The sequence below is a fragment of the Acipenser ruthenus genome, chromosome 13 (assembly GCF_902713425.1).
Source record: "Acipenser ruthenus chromosome 13, fAciRut3.2 maternal haplotype, whole genome shotgun sequence".
Classification (NCBI taxonomy): Eukaryota; Metazoa; Chordata; class Actinopteri; order Acipenseriformes; family Acipenseridae; genus Acipenser; species Acipenser ruthenus.
In genome coordinates, this window is record NC_081201.1 from 37,594,363 (window position 1) to 37,613,640 (window position 19,278).

General features: G+C 37.6%; 1 protein-coding gene across 2 annotated transcripts in view; it reads left to right on the plus strand.

The window, feature by feature from the left end:
• Window positions 1–19,278, plus strand: part of LOC117417947 (VPS10 domain-containing receptor SorCS3-like) — a 112,798-nt gene that overhangs the window by 21,925 nt on the left and 71,595 nt on the right. For both annotated transcript variants that reach the window (XM_034030375.3, XM_034030376.3), the window contains exon 2: window positions 14,217–14,284. In XM_034030375.3, coding sequence (XP_033886266.3) covers window positions 14,217–14,284 — 68 coding nt within the window. The remainder of the gene's footprint in view (window positions 1–14,216; window positions 14,285–19,278) is intronic.

Here is a 19,278-nt window from a genome sequence, read left to right on the forward strand (position 1 = left end):
TTTCTACAGATCCCCTAAAGGCAAAACTCTGCATTAATAAAACATTAGCGTGCATACATACACTGTTTTCAGGGCTCTGTAATACTTCATTTATGTTATTGTATGTATACCCAGTTGTTTAAATCCTTAACATTTGATTGTTATACATGTATATGTAGAACATGATTGCATGTCGAAACCTTATTCACTGTATGTTACTATCTAAAAATGTTAGTGTTGTCCACAATAGTCTTGGTTCAGTGATAACAATTTTCTGAATTGCAGGCAGTTTTTGAACGTAAAGCTCATTCAGTTTTAACACAAAATGCAAATATGGGGAAACCAGTGTTCGCTAATACAAAAATGCCACTTGATTTCAGTGTTCAGTATTCAATGGTAAACCACTAGGTGGATTTGCTGTTAAACTGGAATAAATGACAGCAGTCCTCTTTGTGTGCTTTTGTTAATGCATGGTTCAGCTGCAGAGTTCAACAGATGCTGTTTATTACTAGCTCAGAATGATTATATATTTAAACGCAGACTGCAGCTGTGGCCTCAGTGGAAGTTTGAGAACCAGAAGATTGCAAAGCACAGAGATATTGCTGTGTGCGCGTGTGAGGTGCATCTACATGCGAAGAGCTGTATTCTAAAATTGCAAATGTAAATTCCCTTTTAAACATGTTGCTGTGTTTACCTGTTTTATGTGCAAAACGTCCTCTAACAAAGGACAAACCGTGTTTACAAAACCTATTTATTAACATGGACATGATGTTTGAATAATAGTGGCCAACAGGTGGCACCAGAACCTTTGAGAAATAAAGGAGGATGGAAACAGAAAATCACTGGCAGTACTCTTCACTCACCTGTAGTGGCCAGTATTAAATACTTACCTGGGAAACCTGTTGAAGTAAACAGAAGTTAATCCTGGGAATAAAATACAACTAAAGGAATATAAAGACAAACTGTGACTAACCTGTGTGCAGTTCTCCATGGTGATTTAAAGAGTTACAGCCCACCTTTGAACTGAAAGATCAGTAGATCTACGAAGAAGTTTCTCTTGAACACTTGTTTTGTTCTTGTATTTGAGCTTGGAATAGCCAATCTCAAATATTAGACAGCTTGAACGAAGTATAGATAGGGCCCCAATGAGTGGGCTAGGCTTTTTTTAAATTTTGTATTTTTGTTGTAAATAAAAACTCACTTTGCTTCATTACTTCTGCATATATAGCAACCTAGCTCAGAGGTCATTATTTTAACTAAACAAAGTGAAACAAAAAGTAAAAAAAAAAAAAGTAGACATTCCGTTATCCACAATTATTTTTTAATCAGTGTCAATGAGAGGATTTTCTAATTATCTTGCACATAATTTTCATTTTCATTCAAAGAAATCTGTGTTTGTTTACGTGAAATGTCACAAATGATGGCTAGGAGTTAAACCACTGTAAAAATAGAAAAAGCGTTCAGCAGGAAGTATATTTAATCAATCCTTTAATAATCCTCCTAACTGTACATGGCACCATTGTTTGGTACAGATGGTGTATCGTGTGAAAGTGCTGCCTCGCCACCTTCCTTCTTACCTGCTCTACCTTTATCAATCCTGAAACATTTGTACATGTAAATAATTAATAAATAAAAACCTAAATTAAAATGTCAGTTGTGTGTGTGCTATTGAAGGTGTTGTGGTCTGTGGTGCATGTGTACTGTAGTGCAGTTGTGTGTGTGTGTGGTATTGAAGGTGTGGAGGTCTGTGGTGCTTGTGTACTGTAGTGCAGTTGTGTGTGCTATTGAAGGTGTGATGGTCTGTTCACTTGTTGGGAACTGGTGAATAGTGTGTTTCAAAAACTGCTGTTTTCTGAAATATTGGCCATCTGGAATGTTTACACAGTGAGGTAGATATTCCCACAAGGACTTTCTTTGATAATTATATGGTGAGAATAGCATGTAAATATGGAGTGTTGTCACTCACCCAGGGATTACATGAGCTGTTCATAAGGACCAATTGGCACTAAGCTTGCAGAAGGATGTTTTTGACCTGTTTCCAAAATACAGTACATACAAAGGACTGGGCGACTGGCACTTCTTTTTTTAGGCTTATTCGTGATAAAACTAATCATGAAGAGCTTTTTTCTTCTTATACTCTGTGCCAATATTGTATGGGTTGGCTCTTGTAAAGCTACAATTAGTAGTTGATATTTTGCCAAAAGCAAATTCTTTGTACAGAGTATAAGTATGGAAAAGTTATCTTTATTACAGTTGTAAGAGACTGGTGAAACTTGACTAATGCAATAGTCAATACCAAAACTTGAAATGACGTCCAAAAAAATCTAAACTAGTCCCTTATTGGTAGCAGCTGCAAAAGCAAAGACAACTTTATAGTAACTGCTTAACTTGCTGTGGTGCTGGAGGGGGGGTACTGGCCTCCCCTTGTCAACTTTCAAGCAATGTATAGTGGTTAGTGGCACATGTGTGCAGTCTATTGCTCCCAACACGTTGGGGAAAACCAAAAATGTCATAGAAATTTGTTTTTCAAGGCTTGTAAGTACACCCTGACTTTAGTGAAAATGAGGTACTTGGGTGTTCACCTCAAAAATGCATTGCGCACACATGGGAAAAAGCGGCCTGGAAAATGCCAGAAACAATTGCGGCTTTTTAAAACATTATTATTAATTTCTTAGCAGACGCCCTTATCCAGGGCGACTTACAGTCGTAAACAAAAATACATTTCAAAAGTTCTTAAAAGTTCAAAAACATGCTTTCAAAACTTCTTAACAAATTGATGCAATTGTAAGTGTCTATCTCCACCCCCTTTTTGCGAATTTCTGCAGGAACGCCCAGAATTACATATTCATTTAAGGCTAAAGCGCAAATAAGAACTGAGGCTGCAAAGCATTTGTTAATGATGCTAACAGCGTTGCGTTTGTTTAGTGCATTTCATGCTACACTTCCGACTGGTTTGCATGTGGTTTGCAACGATTGCGACAGATGCAGCACTTTAGTACATCTACCCCTAAGTGTAATACTTAAAAGCACATAACATGGATTGGTTATTGTGTATAATTTTATCGCTCACTACGTGCCTAAACATGGCATAATGTTTCAACTTTTAAAGAAAAGAATTGGAATTCAGAAGGATCAGTATTCTCCTAATTGGCCAGGCACCACACTCGTGCTCATTCACATTACACCTGACCTTAAGGTATTTCCAGAGAGGCGAGACGTAATGTACTCCCCCATGATAATGAGCCCTCAGCCAGAATGATGAATTATTTAAATGGATACACATGCTATTATAACTGCCATTCTTTATTGTGCATTCTGACAGCTTTATTAACCCATGTCAGGTTCCTATTTATAGAATGTCAGGGCTAGCCAGTAGGACTTCACTGAAAAAGACTACCAGGAGCTACAGCAGAGTCGCTGTGTTTGCTTTGCATGTTGTCCATTTTATTTAAAATGTTTTTGATGCATAAATGTGCTGTCGGTTGTATTTGGTGTGATAATGATTGCTGTCTGTTAAGTGCTTGTTCTTGTGAAACTGACCTTCTGTGTTGCATATATTCATAGTGGTGCTAAAATACTTTAACATGGTAAATATTCCCTTTAGTATTAAGATTAATTTCATTTTTCTTTGGGCTGTTTAAATTATAAAATGCAAACGTAGATACAGATAGGGTATAGGTGTAATTCTATCATTTTTTAAAAATGAATTTCAGTATTTTCTTTATGCACAGTTCCCTGGTGTAGTCCTCAGAAACCAAGCAGTGAACACTTCAGATTGTGAATCAATCAGGCTCATTAAGCAATCACGAGGAGGTAGAAGTTTATCTATGGGAATGTTTTTTTTTTTCTTTTTCTATTGAGTGCCACTAGAAGGCTGGGAGGGATTTACTTGAGGGCTCCAGTCTGGACAAAAAGCTAATCTGAATTTTAAATTTAAAACACTGACTGTTTACTTGCTAATGAAAGACAGAACGGAAGCAGTGACTTAGAGTAGTGAGCACTTTGGGGGAGGCTGAATGTCAGGCAGCAATTGTTAATGAGGTCTAATGGTTAGAACAAATCCCAATTCAGACACGACCTGCAATGACTTTGTGCTTCAGTCCCACAAACTGGAAAACTGGGGATAAGCAATAACTTGCTGATAATGCAAGGTTACATATATATATGAAGATAAGGCTCCCTAAAAAGGTTGGATTATTGCAGATCATTTTTGTAACTTCATTCAAGCATCAGAGTTTTAATAAATCTGTTCATACGCACTGGGTTCGTTCAGTGTTGCCTTGGAATGGACTTTACAGACCATATATTCCATGCTAATAGTGCTCATGTCAAATGTCTGTTCAATATACAGTTGCTTTTTATTATTATTTTTTGCTGTTTTATTGTATTTGGTCTCATTTGGATGCAGTACAATATATCCTGGGCAAACTGATGGAATGTGTGTTCTGAAGGTCAGGTGTATTGTGGGCAATAGTGAAATCAGGATCCTCCTTCAAAGTAACTTAACCCCACACTGTACCTCCTGTTTCATGTACCTCCTGTTTCAAAGTAATTTAACCCCACACTGTACCTCCTGTTTCAAACGTACGTCCTGTTTCATTAGCATTACCTTGGAAACAAAGGGCATACTGTCATATTAAGTAGACATCAGATTAGAATGAACTATACATGGCCTGTCATAGCTACCATAGTAATACATGGAAGTGCACAACCATGAAATAGCCTGTTGCTTTTGTTTAAAAGGTTCCTTTGAAGCAGAGCCCCAAAGAGTTTAGTTTGAACTTAAAGGGCATCAATACATACTTGAGACTGGACATTATAAAGGGGAAATGAACTAGCTGACATTCTGAGAATCATAATATATAACATGAAGCTTGGAGAGGGTTTAAATACTAACATTTGACAGAAGCTAAAAATGTTTTTAGGTCTTTTGGGTGGACAAATTTGATCATTTTCTTATGAGGCAGATGGGAGCATGCCAACCATGAAGTCATTAATTGCTAGTAACTCCCTATTTCTCAGGTTAATTTCTGACTCAGCAGAACCCAGCGAGTCACCCAACTGAACAGCACTGATTCTGCAAGTGAGGATGTACCTGAGTGACCATGTGATAGATTACAGGAAGGGGGTTACAAGGACATGTCCATGCGTTAACTGAGATAGTGACAGGAAGCTGGCATGCGATGAACTCATTACAGATGGGAGACGAAGCTGACTTAGTGCTGGTAAGCTTCTGGCACTTCTGCTGTGTCCAAAGCATCACTTGTATAACTTGTACTCTTTAATATCTAATACCGCAAAAAGTATATATACATACAGTTTTGCACTGTGTATTTACAATAATTGTTATCTGATATAAACCCATGTAACAACTGTTTCCTGTCGTGTTTCCTGTAAAAGTTATACTAGAACTACTGACATCTGAAATGTGATTTATAAAGATCAACAACAATATACACGTAGAACAGTTTTGTGAATATCAAACTGTATTTTATTAATAAAAATAACCCATGAGTTAAATGTTTCACATTAATGGAATTGACCAAGCAAGGATCTGAATCTGTCATTATCATTTGGTCTCATTTTTATACATAGTCTTGTAAACCATTTGGAGATCCTGGTAGGAATGATGCAGTGTACCAGCTTGTATTGCTTTAAGCCTGTGCAGCTTCTGATAAGAGCATCATGTGTTCAATTCCCAGGATAGGCTAGCTGAGGCTCACTGTCTATCTGCAGGATAGGTTAAGCTTTTCTTTATTGTTTTAGTTCAGATATTTTAATTGCATGAGTAGAACAAACAAAAGCGTGTTTTGTAAACCCACTGGGATGAAGATTACCCACAATTAATCAAGTTGCTATACAATAGATAACATCTGGGATCTGAACTGTAACCTTTACCATTGACACAATCTTGTCAGGTATTAATGGAGATCACCTCAGAGTCATACTGTACATAACTGTTCGGATACATCATTCAGAATTCATGGATCATGCTGCTAAAGCCGGATTGTGAATGCTGCCTGGTGTCTTTTTGCAGGGAGCAGCCATATCTCACAGCACTTAAGAGACAACATATTGAATGTTTAATTGCGTCTGGTTGTGAATTAAGTTGCAGTATGCTATTTGCACTGCAATGTTTAATTCAAAAAGCTATTTTCTTAGCTATCCTCCATTGACAGAAGGCTCCTCAAACTTAATTAAGAGTTTCAGATACTGCGCTGAGATAATCACCAGTCCTTCTGTCACTGCTTCACACCAGAAGTTATGGTCAATAGCATATGGGCATATGAAAGTGATAAATGTTGATTCATCCAAAGGGAAATGTAGAATTTACATAATAATAATGTTGATGGGGAAAAAAAGACTTTGTTAAATGTAAACTTTGTTAAGATGTAAGAATGCCTCAGGGCAATTTGGGCTTTGATGCTAATCATTTCTAGAGCTCAGATAATCAGCAACATTTGGGCAGGTCAGAGTAGCACAGATGGTATATGAAAATTAATTATACAATTCTCATTTGATAAGGCAGTACATCGGACAGTAAATCCCTGTACATCCCATTATATACAAGTAGAAATACATGAGAGAGATTGTATACAAACCCTGACAAATGCTGGTTTTCATTTTGCCTATAGAACAGGTGACAAACCTATTACAGTCATGCCCCACTTTAGGTGTCTTGTTGACCGCAGAGCTTGATCCTACTGCAAATACCACCAGGTGGGAAGATGAGAGGGAATCCAATTAAAAACAAATACAGCCCAGTCCTACAGCACTATTAAATTATTAAGGTGGATGTAACATGGCAGAGGCTGGGCACAAATCGGCGATCATGTTCGCCCCAAATGAGCCAGGCTTATTTGCACAAGTAGTTACATAGCTTTTAACCTTCTCTCAGCGGCACACAACACAACACTACACAGCATCTCTGATCAAGCTGTGATTTTAAGGAAAAAAGACAAGGAAGCTTGGAATTGAGCCAACAGAAATCGAATTGAGGAAGTTTGTTTTAAAACAATCAACTTTTAGCACGGCAAATGTGAAAATAAAAAGTTTGGCTTGTCAAACAGTTTGGCCTTTTCCCCAGGAAATGTGTTCATCCTATTTGTTATTGGTCTTTGAAGTCATTTTCTGGAAAGTGCTTCGTCTCTGAACTGTCTTTCATAGTTTTACCCTGGTCTATAATTTATGTTGAATTAACACAGGTTTATTTTGCAAATGGTGCCCACACTATAATGCCCTATGATGACTCTGCTAAATCTCTAGTTCTCAAGTGGGAACTAATTATGAGCCTGGTATTTGTGTTTCTACAACTTTTATTCTGTGGTGGGACTGTGAGCCAGGAAGCACAGGGATGGGAGTTAAAGATGGTTTAATTTAGTGCTTTCTAGAATAAATAACAACACACGAGCCAAGAGAAGAGTTTCAGCAAAGCCATCTATATTGAATGCAATATTTCACCCGAGGTTTGTTGTAAACCAAGGCAGTGTAAACAGCATGGCATATGCAAAGAGGAGATTGCATTTAGATGGGGATAGCTTCAGAGGTTAGAATGGTCAGGCTATAGCTGGAGTTATTTTCCTTATCTTGATAACAGAAGGTATCTTGGGGATTTCTAGACAGTTGTGCTTTATTTCTTCTTGACAGCATATACAAACGTGTGCTTAAAAACACATTCGTGAAATTGGGGGTCTTTTGCTATTTTTTCTGGGAAATGTCATTTTCTCTCCCATTAGAAATATACGTTGACATGCATTCAATAGTCGTCTGTAATGTACTGTAAATGAATCAATAAATCAATATAAACATGTATTTGACTTAATAAAATAACAATACAATATAAATTAGGCTTATTTAAAATAGTACAAAATATTTATATTTTACATAATTGAAAAGGTCAGGATTAGTTAGAATAAACAGTAAGCCTATTTTTATAATAACTTATATATCTTGGAAATTGACTCAAAATGGCAAGCTATTGCAACGAATAAAAGGTATGACTGTATAACATGTAATCATATAAATTAAGATGCTTTCCACATTCATGTTACATACATTTATTTTAAAGTGTTTTTCACTTGTATTATTACGTGCAGAGATCGAATGTTTCATCTCCCCATCAATCTTTATGCGGAATAAACAGAGATTAAAGTGTCAGCAACTGAAAATACATTATCATTTGAAATGCAACATTTACATAACGTTGAACGAATCATTGACAGGATCTGTTTCAAGAAAGAGCTGTATCAAATACATACAGTGTGGCAGGCAGAAAGATGTAGATGTTTTACTTGGTGACCGGGTGACCTGTTTGTTATTCATACCATTACCAATACCTGTTCTTTGTTTAATGGAATAGGCAGGATCTGTGTGGGATCAGTGCATTTAGATGAAATGTCTGCCTACTAAAGAAAACTGTATTTTCAAAGCCGACTCTTCTGTTGCTATAGTAACAGTTTGCTACTCAACTTTCTGTCGGTGGGGAATGAGAAGCTTCTCTTCCAGAAGAGCAGGCTGCTGCTGCCGATTATAAGAGCTGAGACATCGCCAGATTCAGCTATTGTCCTCTCGGTAGATAAAGAGCATTAGACTCTTCAGACATTGTATGGCGTGAGATACATACTGTTATGCAACTTCAAAGCTTTAAGTAAAGACAGTATTCAATGTGTTAATTAGCTGTTATACACGATACAGCCTTGACAAGCATTGAAATAATGACATTCTTGTGAAAGGAGGTTGTGGGTAATCTGCCGATAGAGTGGAAAACACACAACACACTATATACACATGCGCGGCCTGAGTCCTGGTACGAGCATTTAAAGGGAAATGGGGACCCTTTGTTATAGGATGAACACCGAACATGATAAAGCATTCCATCAAGATGAATAATTCTGTGTTTTGAGTCCTTTACATTATCATGTGCACATTTGCTGAATGTGCTTCATATTTTCATTCACTCGACCATATGTACATTATATGTGCTGTACTTCATACATAGCTATAAAATACACAAAACCATAGAATTAGAAACTTTTTTTTAGACCTTCCTTTGTCAACTTAAGTATAACCCAAAGCACACTGACGAAGATTGTGGAAATGAGTGAGAAATCGTGACTGACATAATTGTACAAAGATTGACTGAATTTTAAAAACCAAAGATAACTGAAGAAATTGAGAACCCTTTTGATCCAAAAAGCAATCTTGTCTCTGTGAAAAATCATCTTCTTCTCTTTTTTCTAAATAAAGCAGTTTCGCTTGAAAATAAGTCCAGAGACTGTGCTCCCAACATTCTTCCCGGATTAAAGCATCAAACAAAGAACAATCTGATAACGTAAAGGGCTTCTTAATTTATAGGGGACTAGATTTAATGACTTCAAAATCGATTAGTGTATCTCAAAAGAACTAATGGCTTCTCTAATAGCTTAATCAATATCGGAGCACAATCAATTACCTTTTCTTGATGCTCTTAAGTTTTAACTGCTAAGTTTTAGGAACCAGATTTCAAGGTAAGCATTAAACCTACACAAAACCATTATTTTTGTCTCATTAGAGCAATTATTTATTGCATAATCTAGGTGTACAGGGGTTTAAGGGTTCATTTTCAATATTGCTCAGTAAGTATGACCTTAACCTCTAACACCAGACAGGCACTCCCACCTGACATTTGACACAACCTTAACCTGGGAATGCCTGAAAAACAGACCCTTTACTCTGCCTACCCATACAGATAGAGAAGGTGGATGATCTAGTCCTTTGTTTAATATTCGTTAACTTTAATTAATTTGTCTCTTGAGGACTTGATATATAAACAGAACTGATACTAAATACTAAGTATCACTAAAAAAAAGCAACAAAACTTGCTGATAATAAACTGCTGCATCCATGTCAAACCAGCTTATGCCATTCGCCTGAGAGAAAAATAGATTCTGGAAGATTGTGCGTGTAATTCTAGTGCATAAGCCTTATCAAAGATATGCTGTTTCGCAAAACCATAATGTCATTCTCTAGCAATTCACAAGCATCTTGTGGATTCAAGATGTCTTAAAACTTACGCTCGGGGAGAAAGGGCTTGGTGATAATGTGGGATATGGATTTCTTGTTCACCAAGGTGGAAAATCTTCATTAATGAGAGTTTTACAGTGTCTGTAGTCTCTTGTCTATATGAAAAAAGTTCAATGCATGCAGCATCAATAGAATTTTTTTCTGAAAGAGGCTTTGTAGAAATATATAACATTTGACAGAGAATACATGCATGTCTCCAGTTATATGACCTAACGCAGTGAACTAATTGGTTGCTGACTTTGAGAAAGGGAATCTCATTGCAAAATATTAAACATGTTTAAACTCTGCGAGCCGACTGAAATCGATCGACCAGTTCTGTAAAATCGCATCAAAAAGCATACCACACTGTCCAATGCGACTGAAAAATTGCGTCGCTATTGATCGCATTGGTCAGTGTGTCCAGTGAGGTGAGTTAGGAGTACAGACAGCAGTAGGCGCTGAATGAGATTTGTGGAGCACATCCACATCACAGCTGACACCGGTGGAGAGGACAATCCATCCCAAACAAAGTGACCCTGGGTTGAATATACAGGGTCTTCTCCATCTTGCCCTTCTCCTCTGAAGGTTTTCCTGCCTGTCCTCAACAACCATCGCCGCATCATGAAGTGCACCATAGCAGCCATCCTGAGGCCAGGTGAAAATCATTCTTTACATATGCCGCATTTTCAGTGACCGCTAAGTCCCACTTTACGCCAGCTAAACACGTTTTTTGGCAGCAATATCAGTGTTTTGCAGCCGCAAATTACTTTACATGTATCCTTACACTGGCCCCTTAGTCTTAAATGCTGTCTCAAAGAACATCTGTGCCACTATAAACAAACACTGGAAGGATGACGGAAGGCATGACTGTGTGTGGTACATTGAAATGACTAAAAATGCGGTTCACATTTATCATTCCTGAAAAATGGGGACACAACTACAGTACAACACCTGTCTTCATTTAATTCAAGAAGACACAACAAGGATACGATTCTATAAAGATAGATGAGTGTTTTAAACCTTGGCAAAATAAACGTTACTATAGACTTAACAGATCCACTTAAAGACATTTTAACCAGGGTTAAAAGATGTAATTTTCGGGTCAGACTCAGGTCTGAATTTGAATCACCAAAAATGTTTTCTGTCCTTTCAGTGTACTCGTCTGTAACCCTTTCCCAAATAACGTATTAGAAGGTAAAAGTGCCGTTATTTCCTGCACTAAAGCACTTAAGCAGTGTTCTCGGTTTCCATTACCGCTTGTTTGATATGTCGCAAGATCCTTTTATCATGTCTGCTTGTTGATATTTAACATGTCTCTGGACGAGGTGAAACAAAAGATAGCGCAGGGTTTATATCATGCAGTGGATAATAGTTCAAGAGTTGAATCCGAAGAGTGGAATTCTTTTGGAATCATAGCAAATGAAAATAATGAACATGTGACTGGATTTGTTGCTTGTAAAACCTGTTATAATGTGTTTGTGTATGACAGCCACAAAACTGGTACATCTCTGCGAAAGCACAGGTGTAGCTCCCTTTCAACTGATGGCACGAAAGGAATAGACAGGTATTTTATAGTAAATAAAGTAGAGATAGTTAATATGTTACAATGTTAAAATACATCAAGACCACTAGAGAAAGCTACCACTCTGTGTAGCCTATTGTATAAACTCAGTCTGTGGCGAATGGTAGATATCTGTGTGTGAATGAGAGCGTGAGAGAGCCAGTCGACGCAGGCAGCAGGTAAAGGACAAACACGTGCGGGTACGGATCGGGTTGCAGGTCTTTTTAAAGCGGGTCGGATCGCGGGTAAGAAGACAGAGCTGCAGCGGGTTGCGGGTTCGAGTCGGGTCTGGTAGTAGTGGGTCCAGGTGGGAAGAAGGTCGTAAAAATTGGACCAGCGCAGGACTGTGTTATAAGGTATGACCAGCTCCCTCTATTGGTAAATGGTGGTGATGTGTTCACAGTGTTTCAGTTGTCACAGCCGACAGATTCATCATTTGTAGCACAAGATGGCTACTCTGGCCTTAATATGTCATTTTCATTTTGTGATTGTAACACAAATTCATTTTTGTCTGCAAAAACTTCCTTCTGGGGTCAAGCAATTTTCTCCACAGAAACTGAATGCTCTTGCCTATTTGCTTTTCACAGACCTAGTTGAGCACTAATCCTGGACTACCTGGTGCTATTGTAGGTAAAGTAATCCAAGGTTAGGGCTAATCAGGGTTTGTGAAACCAGCCGTATAACTGACATTGCAGATTTATACTGCAGTGTCACCACATGACCCATCATTGTGCAACGTATGAACAATTTAAACCACTGTAGCCCCCTGGTACGTCTTCGAAAAAGGCATCCCTGGACTGTCAAAAAATGAATACGCAGAAACAGGTTCAAAATGAGTATTGAGCTTCTTTATAAAAAGTGCATTGCTGTTGTAGTATGGGCTATAGTTTCACTTTGAACATCTGAAGAAAGTGAATGCATAACATATTTGCATAAACTGAACTATGTTCTTGTGTTGTTTTCATCTACTGCATTGCAGATCATACGAAACTCCAGACTGACAAACTTATCATGCATAGCAATGTACACTTTTGATATAAGTTCAGTTTCCATGACTACACTCCATTCGTTACCCCCCCCCCCCCCCCCCACTACCGCCAGCAGCCTCTGAAGTGGTCCAGACCATCTGCTATCCAAAGCCCCAGGCTTTGACCCCATCTTCCCCCAGTGTTGGGGTCAGCTTCCTTTCAGGGAGCATTGAGACTGCTATGAGGATACATAAACGTGTGGGCTGAAGTGTGTACAGCCTATGGGAAAATACAGTATGTGAGGAAAATGCCCTTTAATACGGCAACAGAGCAGGAAAGAGATAATTTCCATAAAATTACATTTGCAAGCCCCTTTGAAAACATAATGGTGATGAAGGCACTATTTGAAATGTTTACCTTGAAAACATAAGGCGCCTCATCATGTTGTTATAGATACAGCACAAAGGACCAGCCAATGATTGAGCTAAGCGTTAAATAAACAAGCATGTGTGTTCTCAAAAGACTAAGTGACATAACTTAACAAAAAAAAAAAAAGACTTCCCAAAGTTGTCACGTTTTTGGCAATGCATAATGACACCACATTATTCAGCAATTACTGGCTGATTTGAAACCTCAATGCAGGGGTTACAATAATTGCAATTATAAACAAAAAGAAATACCTAGAGTCAGTAGCGATTGTCTGTTGTATTCCATACACAAGCAACAATAAAATACCATAAAAAAGAATATGCTTGTTACCTTTCAATGAAGTATCACAAAATCTCCAGTTGTGATAGAGTTCTGATTTCCCCTGAGAGGTGATGCCTCTCAGATGTGTGTCTGTGTGGCATGTTTCTGGCAGTTTCCACATATTGCTTTTCTTGATAATATTGTTCCCAGGAGCCCAATGTGGCAGCTTTCCAAAACTTCAGAAACTTTTCATTCATTTTCCAAATCTACAGTAGGTGCAGCGATAGAACAGAGAATCAGGCTTCTATAAAATATCTCACCTTCCTTATTACTGTAGGTGTTATCATGTTATTTGTAGTATGTGAAGGTAAAAGCAAACTTTCTGAGTGGAATAAAACAATTTTAACAGTAAAGGGTTAGCAAGGCACAGCTGGAAGGAGCAGTTCAGTTATTGTGCTGGCTTCAAAATGGGCCCTGGATTCTGATGGAACAGCACTTATGTGAAATGTTTTGACAAAAGGGTGTTGTTGCAACTACTCCAGAATTCAATGATGTGCAATACTTCCAGTGAATATAAGGTTTAATTGAAATTTATGAAGCCTGAAGTTGTGCTGTGAACGTGACTGTAAAAATGTATTTATTTTATATGTAGGGGGATATTTTGGAATCTCTCTTGATCTACCCCATGGAATCTGCATTATCCATAACAGCTTTTATAGATAGACTCCCAAAACATCCTTGCTGTTGGTTTTTTTTTTTAATGTATTTGTTTAAACATATTTAAAAATGCTGTTTCAAACACTCTCCAAAGTGATTTCAATTTGGAACAGATTTAAGGCACAAAATGTCTCCTGAGAATTGATGTGATGTTTGTGATCTACTATTGCTTCCTAATATCTGGCAGCCTTAAGTTAACCTTCGGTTCAGTGCGGGGACACTGTGTCATTACTAAGTGGGGTTCTTTTCCTGTTTTGCAGGTCATTCTCATCCTGACGAAGCTCTATGACTTTAACCTGGGAAGTGTCACTGAGAGCTCTTTGTGGAGGTAAGATCAAAGTCTAGCAAGTGATCATTAGATCTTGCTTGATCATTAGATCTTGCTTGATCTTGCTTGATCAGTAGATTTTGAAACCGTCACAGACAACGCAGGTCCTTTCAAAGGTGGCACTCGGTATGGCTTCAACATCTGTTGTAGCTTTTTAAAAAGGTTTTAAAACATATTTTACAAGCAGAGTAACATTGCAATGCATAGTGATATGCAGAATAGTAAAATGACTTATTGAAGATACAGTCCATATTGAATCCTGAATTATCAAGTGAATAGTGTATAAGGTAGGTAAAATAAGGTATTCCAATCTATATATCGTTGTGCTAGGGAGAGTGGAAGTTGGAATGATTGTATACAAAATGGATCTCTCTAATACACTGGTATGTTTTTCTGTCACTCTGCAGCAGAGTCTTGTTATTGGCAGCACCAACTTCATTACATCAGGGGTCTACTCAATTGTATCAACTTGATCAGAGCACTGACTTTGAATGTCCTGTGCTGTTTTAGTGTGTGTGCTTTTGAATTGAATTAGCCAGAGCCAAGACTTTCAACCTGCTTTGGACTTTAGCTAGGACATCAGCATAAAACCTCTTTTCATGGGATATTTATGTCAAAATACTGTGCATACAATGCATATCCAGCAGTACAGTGTCACTTATACAATAAATCATTTTTTACTTAACAGATGAGAGCGGCCCACACAACCACCCCCTTCTAGCGCACGTCATGTTCCTTCAAGGCTTGCATTCAAAGCTCTGACCAAGCCCAACCTTCATTAGCAGTCTTAGCAGACCATTGCTGTCAGGTTAGAAGCAAATTGTCTGTGCCTTGCCATAGATCTATGTACCTGCCTTTAAAGGATAACGTGAAGAAATAAATAGTGTAATGTTTAATTCCACCCATGTGCACTGGACTGAAAGATAAGCGCTCAAGGTAAAGTATATTTCAGGCCTGTGGACAGGCCTGTGCTTTTAGATACATCAAAGAATTGCATCTTTTGAAAACTTTTCAAAGCAGAGTGGCCATGCAGATCGATAATAAAGTTATTAAGCAGAATTTGACAGGACTCAGGTCCATAGGCACCATGCTCAGTGCTATGATTTTTATGCCAGTCTGGACAGAGGCAAGATCAAATGAATTCATTCTACATGCTCAGTCATTCACTCAATCTTAGAGTTATCATGCTGCTTGATGGGGTGGTGTTACATGGGGTCAACACACACACACACACCATCACACACACTATATATATATATATATATATATATATATATATATATATATATATATATATATATATATATATTAATTGAAAATATTCATTACTGAATATCTGAACTCTATTTAAAATGGCAAGATATTTAAAAATCCAATGGAAGCCTGATGTTGTATATATTATATATATTCCCAAGCCTTGAGGTGTCTGAACAAGCTGTTGTTTGTTTGTTTTTTTAGGTCTAAATTGAGTGCTTGGTAACCTTTTTGTTTTTGGTTTATCTTAGACTAATCATCCTCAAGATTCATCGGGGCAGCAGTGTGGAGTAGTGGTTAGGGCTCTGGACTCTTGACCGGAGGGTTGTGGGTTCAATCCCTGGTGGGTGACACTGCTGCTGTACCCTTGAGCAAGGTACTTTACCTAGATTGCTCCAGTAAAAACCCAACTGTATAAATGGGTAATTGTATGTAAAAATAATGTGATATCTTGTAACAATTGTAAGTCGCCCTGGATAAGGGCGTCTGCTAAGAAATAAATAATAATAATAATAATAGCTTATTTTTCAAAGGGTATGAGTAAACAGTGTACCTTGGTAAAAAATATTAGATTATACATTAAGACTATTGATTTATTAAAGTAGTACCAATGCAAAACAGAAGGGGGTTCTAGCAGATACAAGACCCTAATTGCAGTTTACATGGAATTTGTCTAATTTGTTGCTAATTAGCATATTATTTTCACTCCATAGCTCTTGTTTTAATGGCACAGTTAAATAATGTTTTATTAGTTTATTGTGATTACTCAATAAGTGTTGCAGACTGTCACTTCGGTAGACTGGCAATATCTTCAAAAGCACAAAAGCAGTTTTGAAACTTTAAACGTTATTAGTGGTTCTTAACTCTTTAAGTCTTTCCACAATTTGGCAGTCACAAGAACAACCATAAGCAGTCACTGAAACAATTTTAATTTCCCAGCATTGCATCTGTGTGCCTGCTTACCAGTAGGCCTGTTTACCAAAGGCAATTTGGAATGAGCAAACCGAGTTCCACTCCTAGCAGAGAATGACTAAGCTTAGGCACAGGTCCTAAAAAGTACTCTGCAGCAGGTCTGGCCCTAGGGAAGGCACTGTAAGTCCTTATACTTACAACACAGAAAGAGTGTCCCATAGATGTTGCAAGGGAAAACCTAAGCAGCGAATGTTGCCAAGCTGTTGAACCTTGCATGCTGAAGTTCAGCTTGACTGGTCTCCAGTTTATCTGGAGGGGTTGCTGTGGTGCTGTTAGTTGAACCAACCCAAGATGATTTATCTCCCTAGCCCATGGGAGTGAAAGGGACAATGTAGCTCTCCTTTTGGTTTCCCAGGCAGGATCTGCAGCTTTACTGCCAGCACACATATGGGTTGATAGTGCTGGTTTCTTCTCTTTTCACATCCTGTTACAGGGAATTTCCCTCCAATATCCCCTCTATCCCCTCTGGCATAAGTTTAGACAATAAATACAAACGCTGACTTCAGAACGGCTAAATCAAAGCATTCTCATTCCAAGGACAGGTGATGGTCAGATGGATAAATAGGATCAACAGTTGCAGCCTCAGCTAAAGCAGTGAATCCAAAAACAAACAAATATCTAAGAACCTCAGGGAGCTTGTAACTGTCTTCACCGAGAAGCGGTTTGGTATAGGGTTGATATATTTCATTTAGTTGTATCATGTCCTTTTCAGTCGAAGGAACACATACGCAGGCACAGGCAATAAAAAAGATTTTATGTAAATCTGGTCACAACCAAATCTTAATACAACAGACTGCAGGTTCGATGGGAGGCTACAGATATGCAGTGTTTCAGGGAATTCAATTTAAGACTTTTATTATCTCTCATGAGCGATACATAACTCAGTTCCCTTCAGTAGCAGTAGCAGTATCAATCCTATGCACATATAAGCGTTGGGAATACCGTCTCTACATCGATAACATAATAAAGGAGGAACGGAGCAACACAACATGAGTCCTACATTTACACCGAACTCCCTCTCTCTCCTCCCTCTTTTAAAAAACACAAAATGAAGACACTACAATGGATGCTTTTAATAAATCGGTAGTCTGAACAGGGTCGGGTTTCTGGTTGGGATGAGTGAGTCTAAAGCATGTGTGAAATAATAACAAATAATTGCTTATGGAGTGGAAGAGGGTACAGCACCCAGTGCCAGTTGACAAACAGCTTAAGTGTTTTTGTTTATTTCTATACCTTCCCTGTACCTGCTTGTACTCCTTTTTCCTTTGCTTCATATTAAAGACACTTCATTTGATCTTATTGTGAAACATCTTCTATATCTCATTTCAAAGCTTTTCAAAAATGGATCACAGGTGAGACTTAATGAATACATCTGTTGAATAAGACTCTTGAAAAGAAGTATACAAAACGTGCCAGGATGTGGCTATAAATAGAATAAATCATTGCTCTCATCTTTTCTGTTAGGAAAACGTTGTATTTGTTTCTCACATTGTGGGTTTAAATTTGTTATCAAATGTAATTTTAGGGAACATGTTCAGAATCAGCCTTTGCCAACATCAGATATTATTAATCAGATATTATATATTAATATAATGGGAAGAAATTGTTAATGAAACGATATTATTTCTGTGACTAATTTTATTTGAATGATTGAGTAGATTAAAGTGATGTTTGGCTTAATGTTTAATATATTGTATGGGGTTGGAGCGTATAATATGTGTATGCTATGCTTCGAGTATGCTGTACTGTATATAATAATGTGGAACTCGACTAAAGCTTTGCATGATACCTATCCTCACCAAAAGGAAGTAGTGGACGAGTTTAACATATCTTAGGAGAACTAGGTAACACTTTACATTAAGTGTCCCTAATTACTGTGTATTTACATAGTAGTTATTCATTAAATACACATGTAATTACACACTATTACAGTAATATTATACATAGTTACAATGTACAGTTCCTAATGTGTAAAAACCAACCTAACCCTAATCCTTTCCTGATACAATTGTGTACATATATCATGCACAAAGATGTACACGTTACGTGCATTGCAATTATGCATAATACCATTGTAATTATGTGTAAGTACTACCACTAGATGGCTATTTGGATGATTATAAGAATTTGTAAACTTGATTTTAAGGGACAGGGTTTTCTGTTGACAAAAGAAAAAAAAAATGTGGTGGCGAGTCAGGAAGCATCAGTGCTACAGTGAGTAATACCTTCTGAAATAAGGTGGCAGGGGGGGATCCTGCAGGCAGAGTGGGGCACTCCAAGCTGCTTCAAGGGAGTGCCCCCTGCTATTATTTTAATGTACGAAACTCGCCAAAGAAGTTCATTACCAGGGTGTGGAATGACATCCTTTCAGATTGTATCAAATGCCTTGTAGGCTTGAAGCCAATGTGAATTTTACAGGTCAGTGGAAATAATAAGGCTGGGATTCTGATTAAAGCAGCAACTGATGACCGATGTGATGTGTGTAGTCTTTATACAAATAAAACAACAGCCCTGTTAACAAGCAATGCAAAACGACTGCAATCCCATCTCCATGCTTTCACGATTGTCTGGATCCCAAATGAATGTTTTCTTTTGTTTCTTCTTTTCAATGCTACAGTAATACAATTACATTCTCTAGAAATCTGTATTGAACCCTGATCTAGGTATCTAAATATATGATATATATATATATATATATATATATATATATATATATATATATATATATATATATATATATATATATATACATATTATATTCTAGAGAA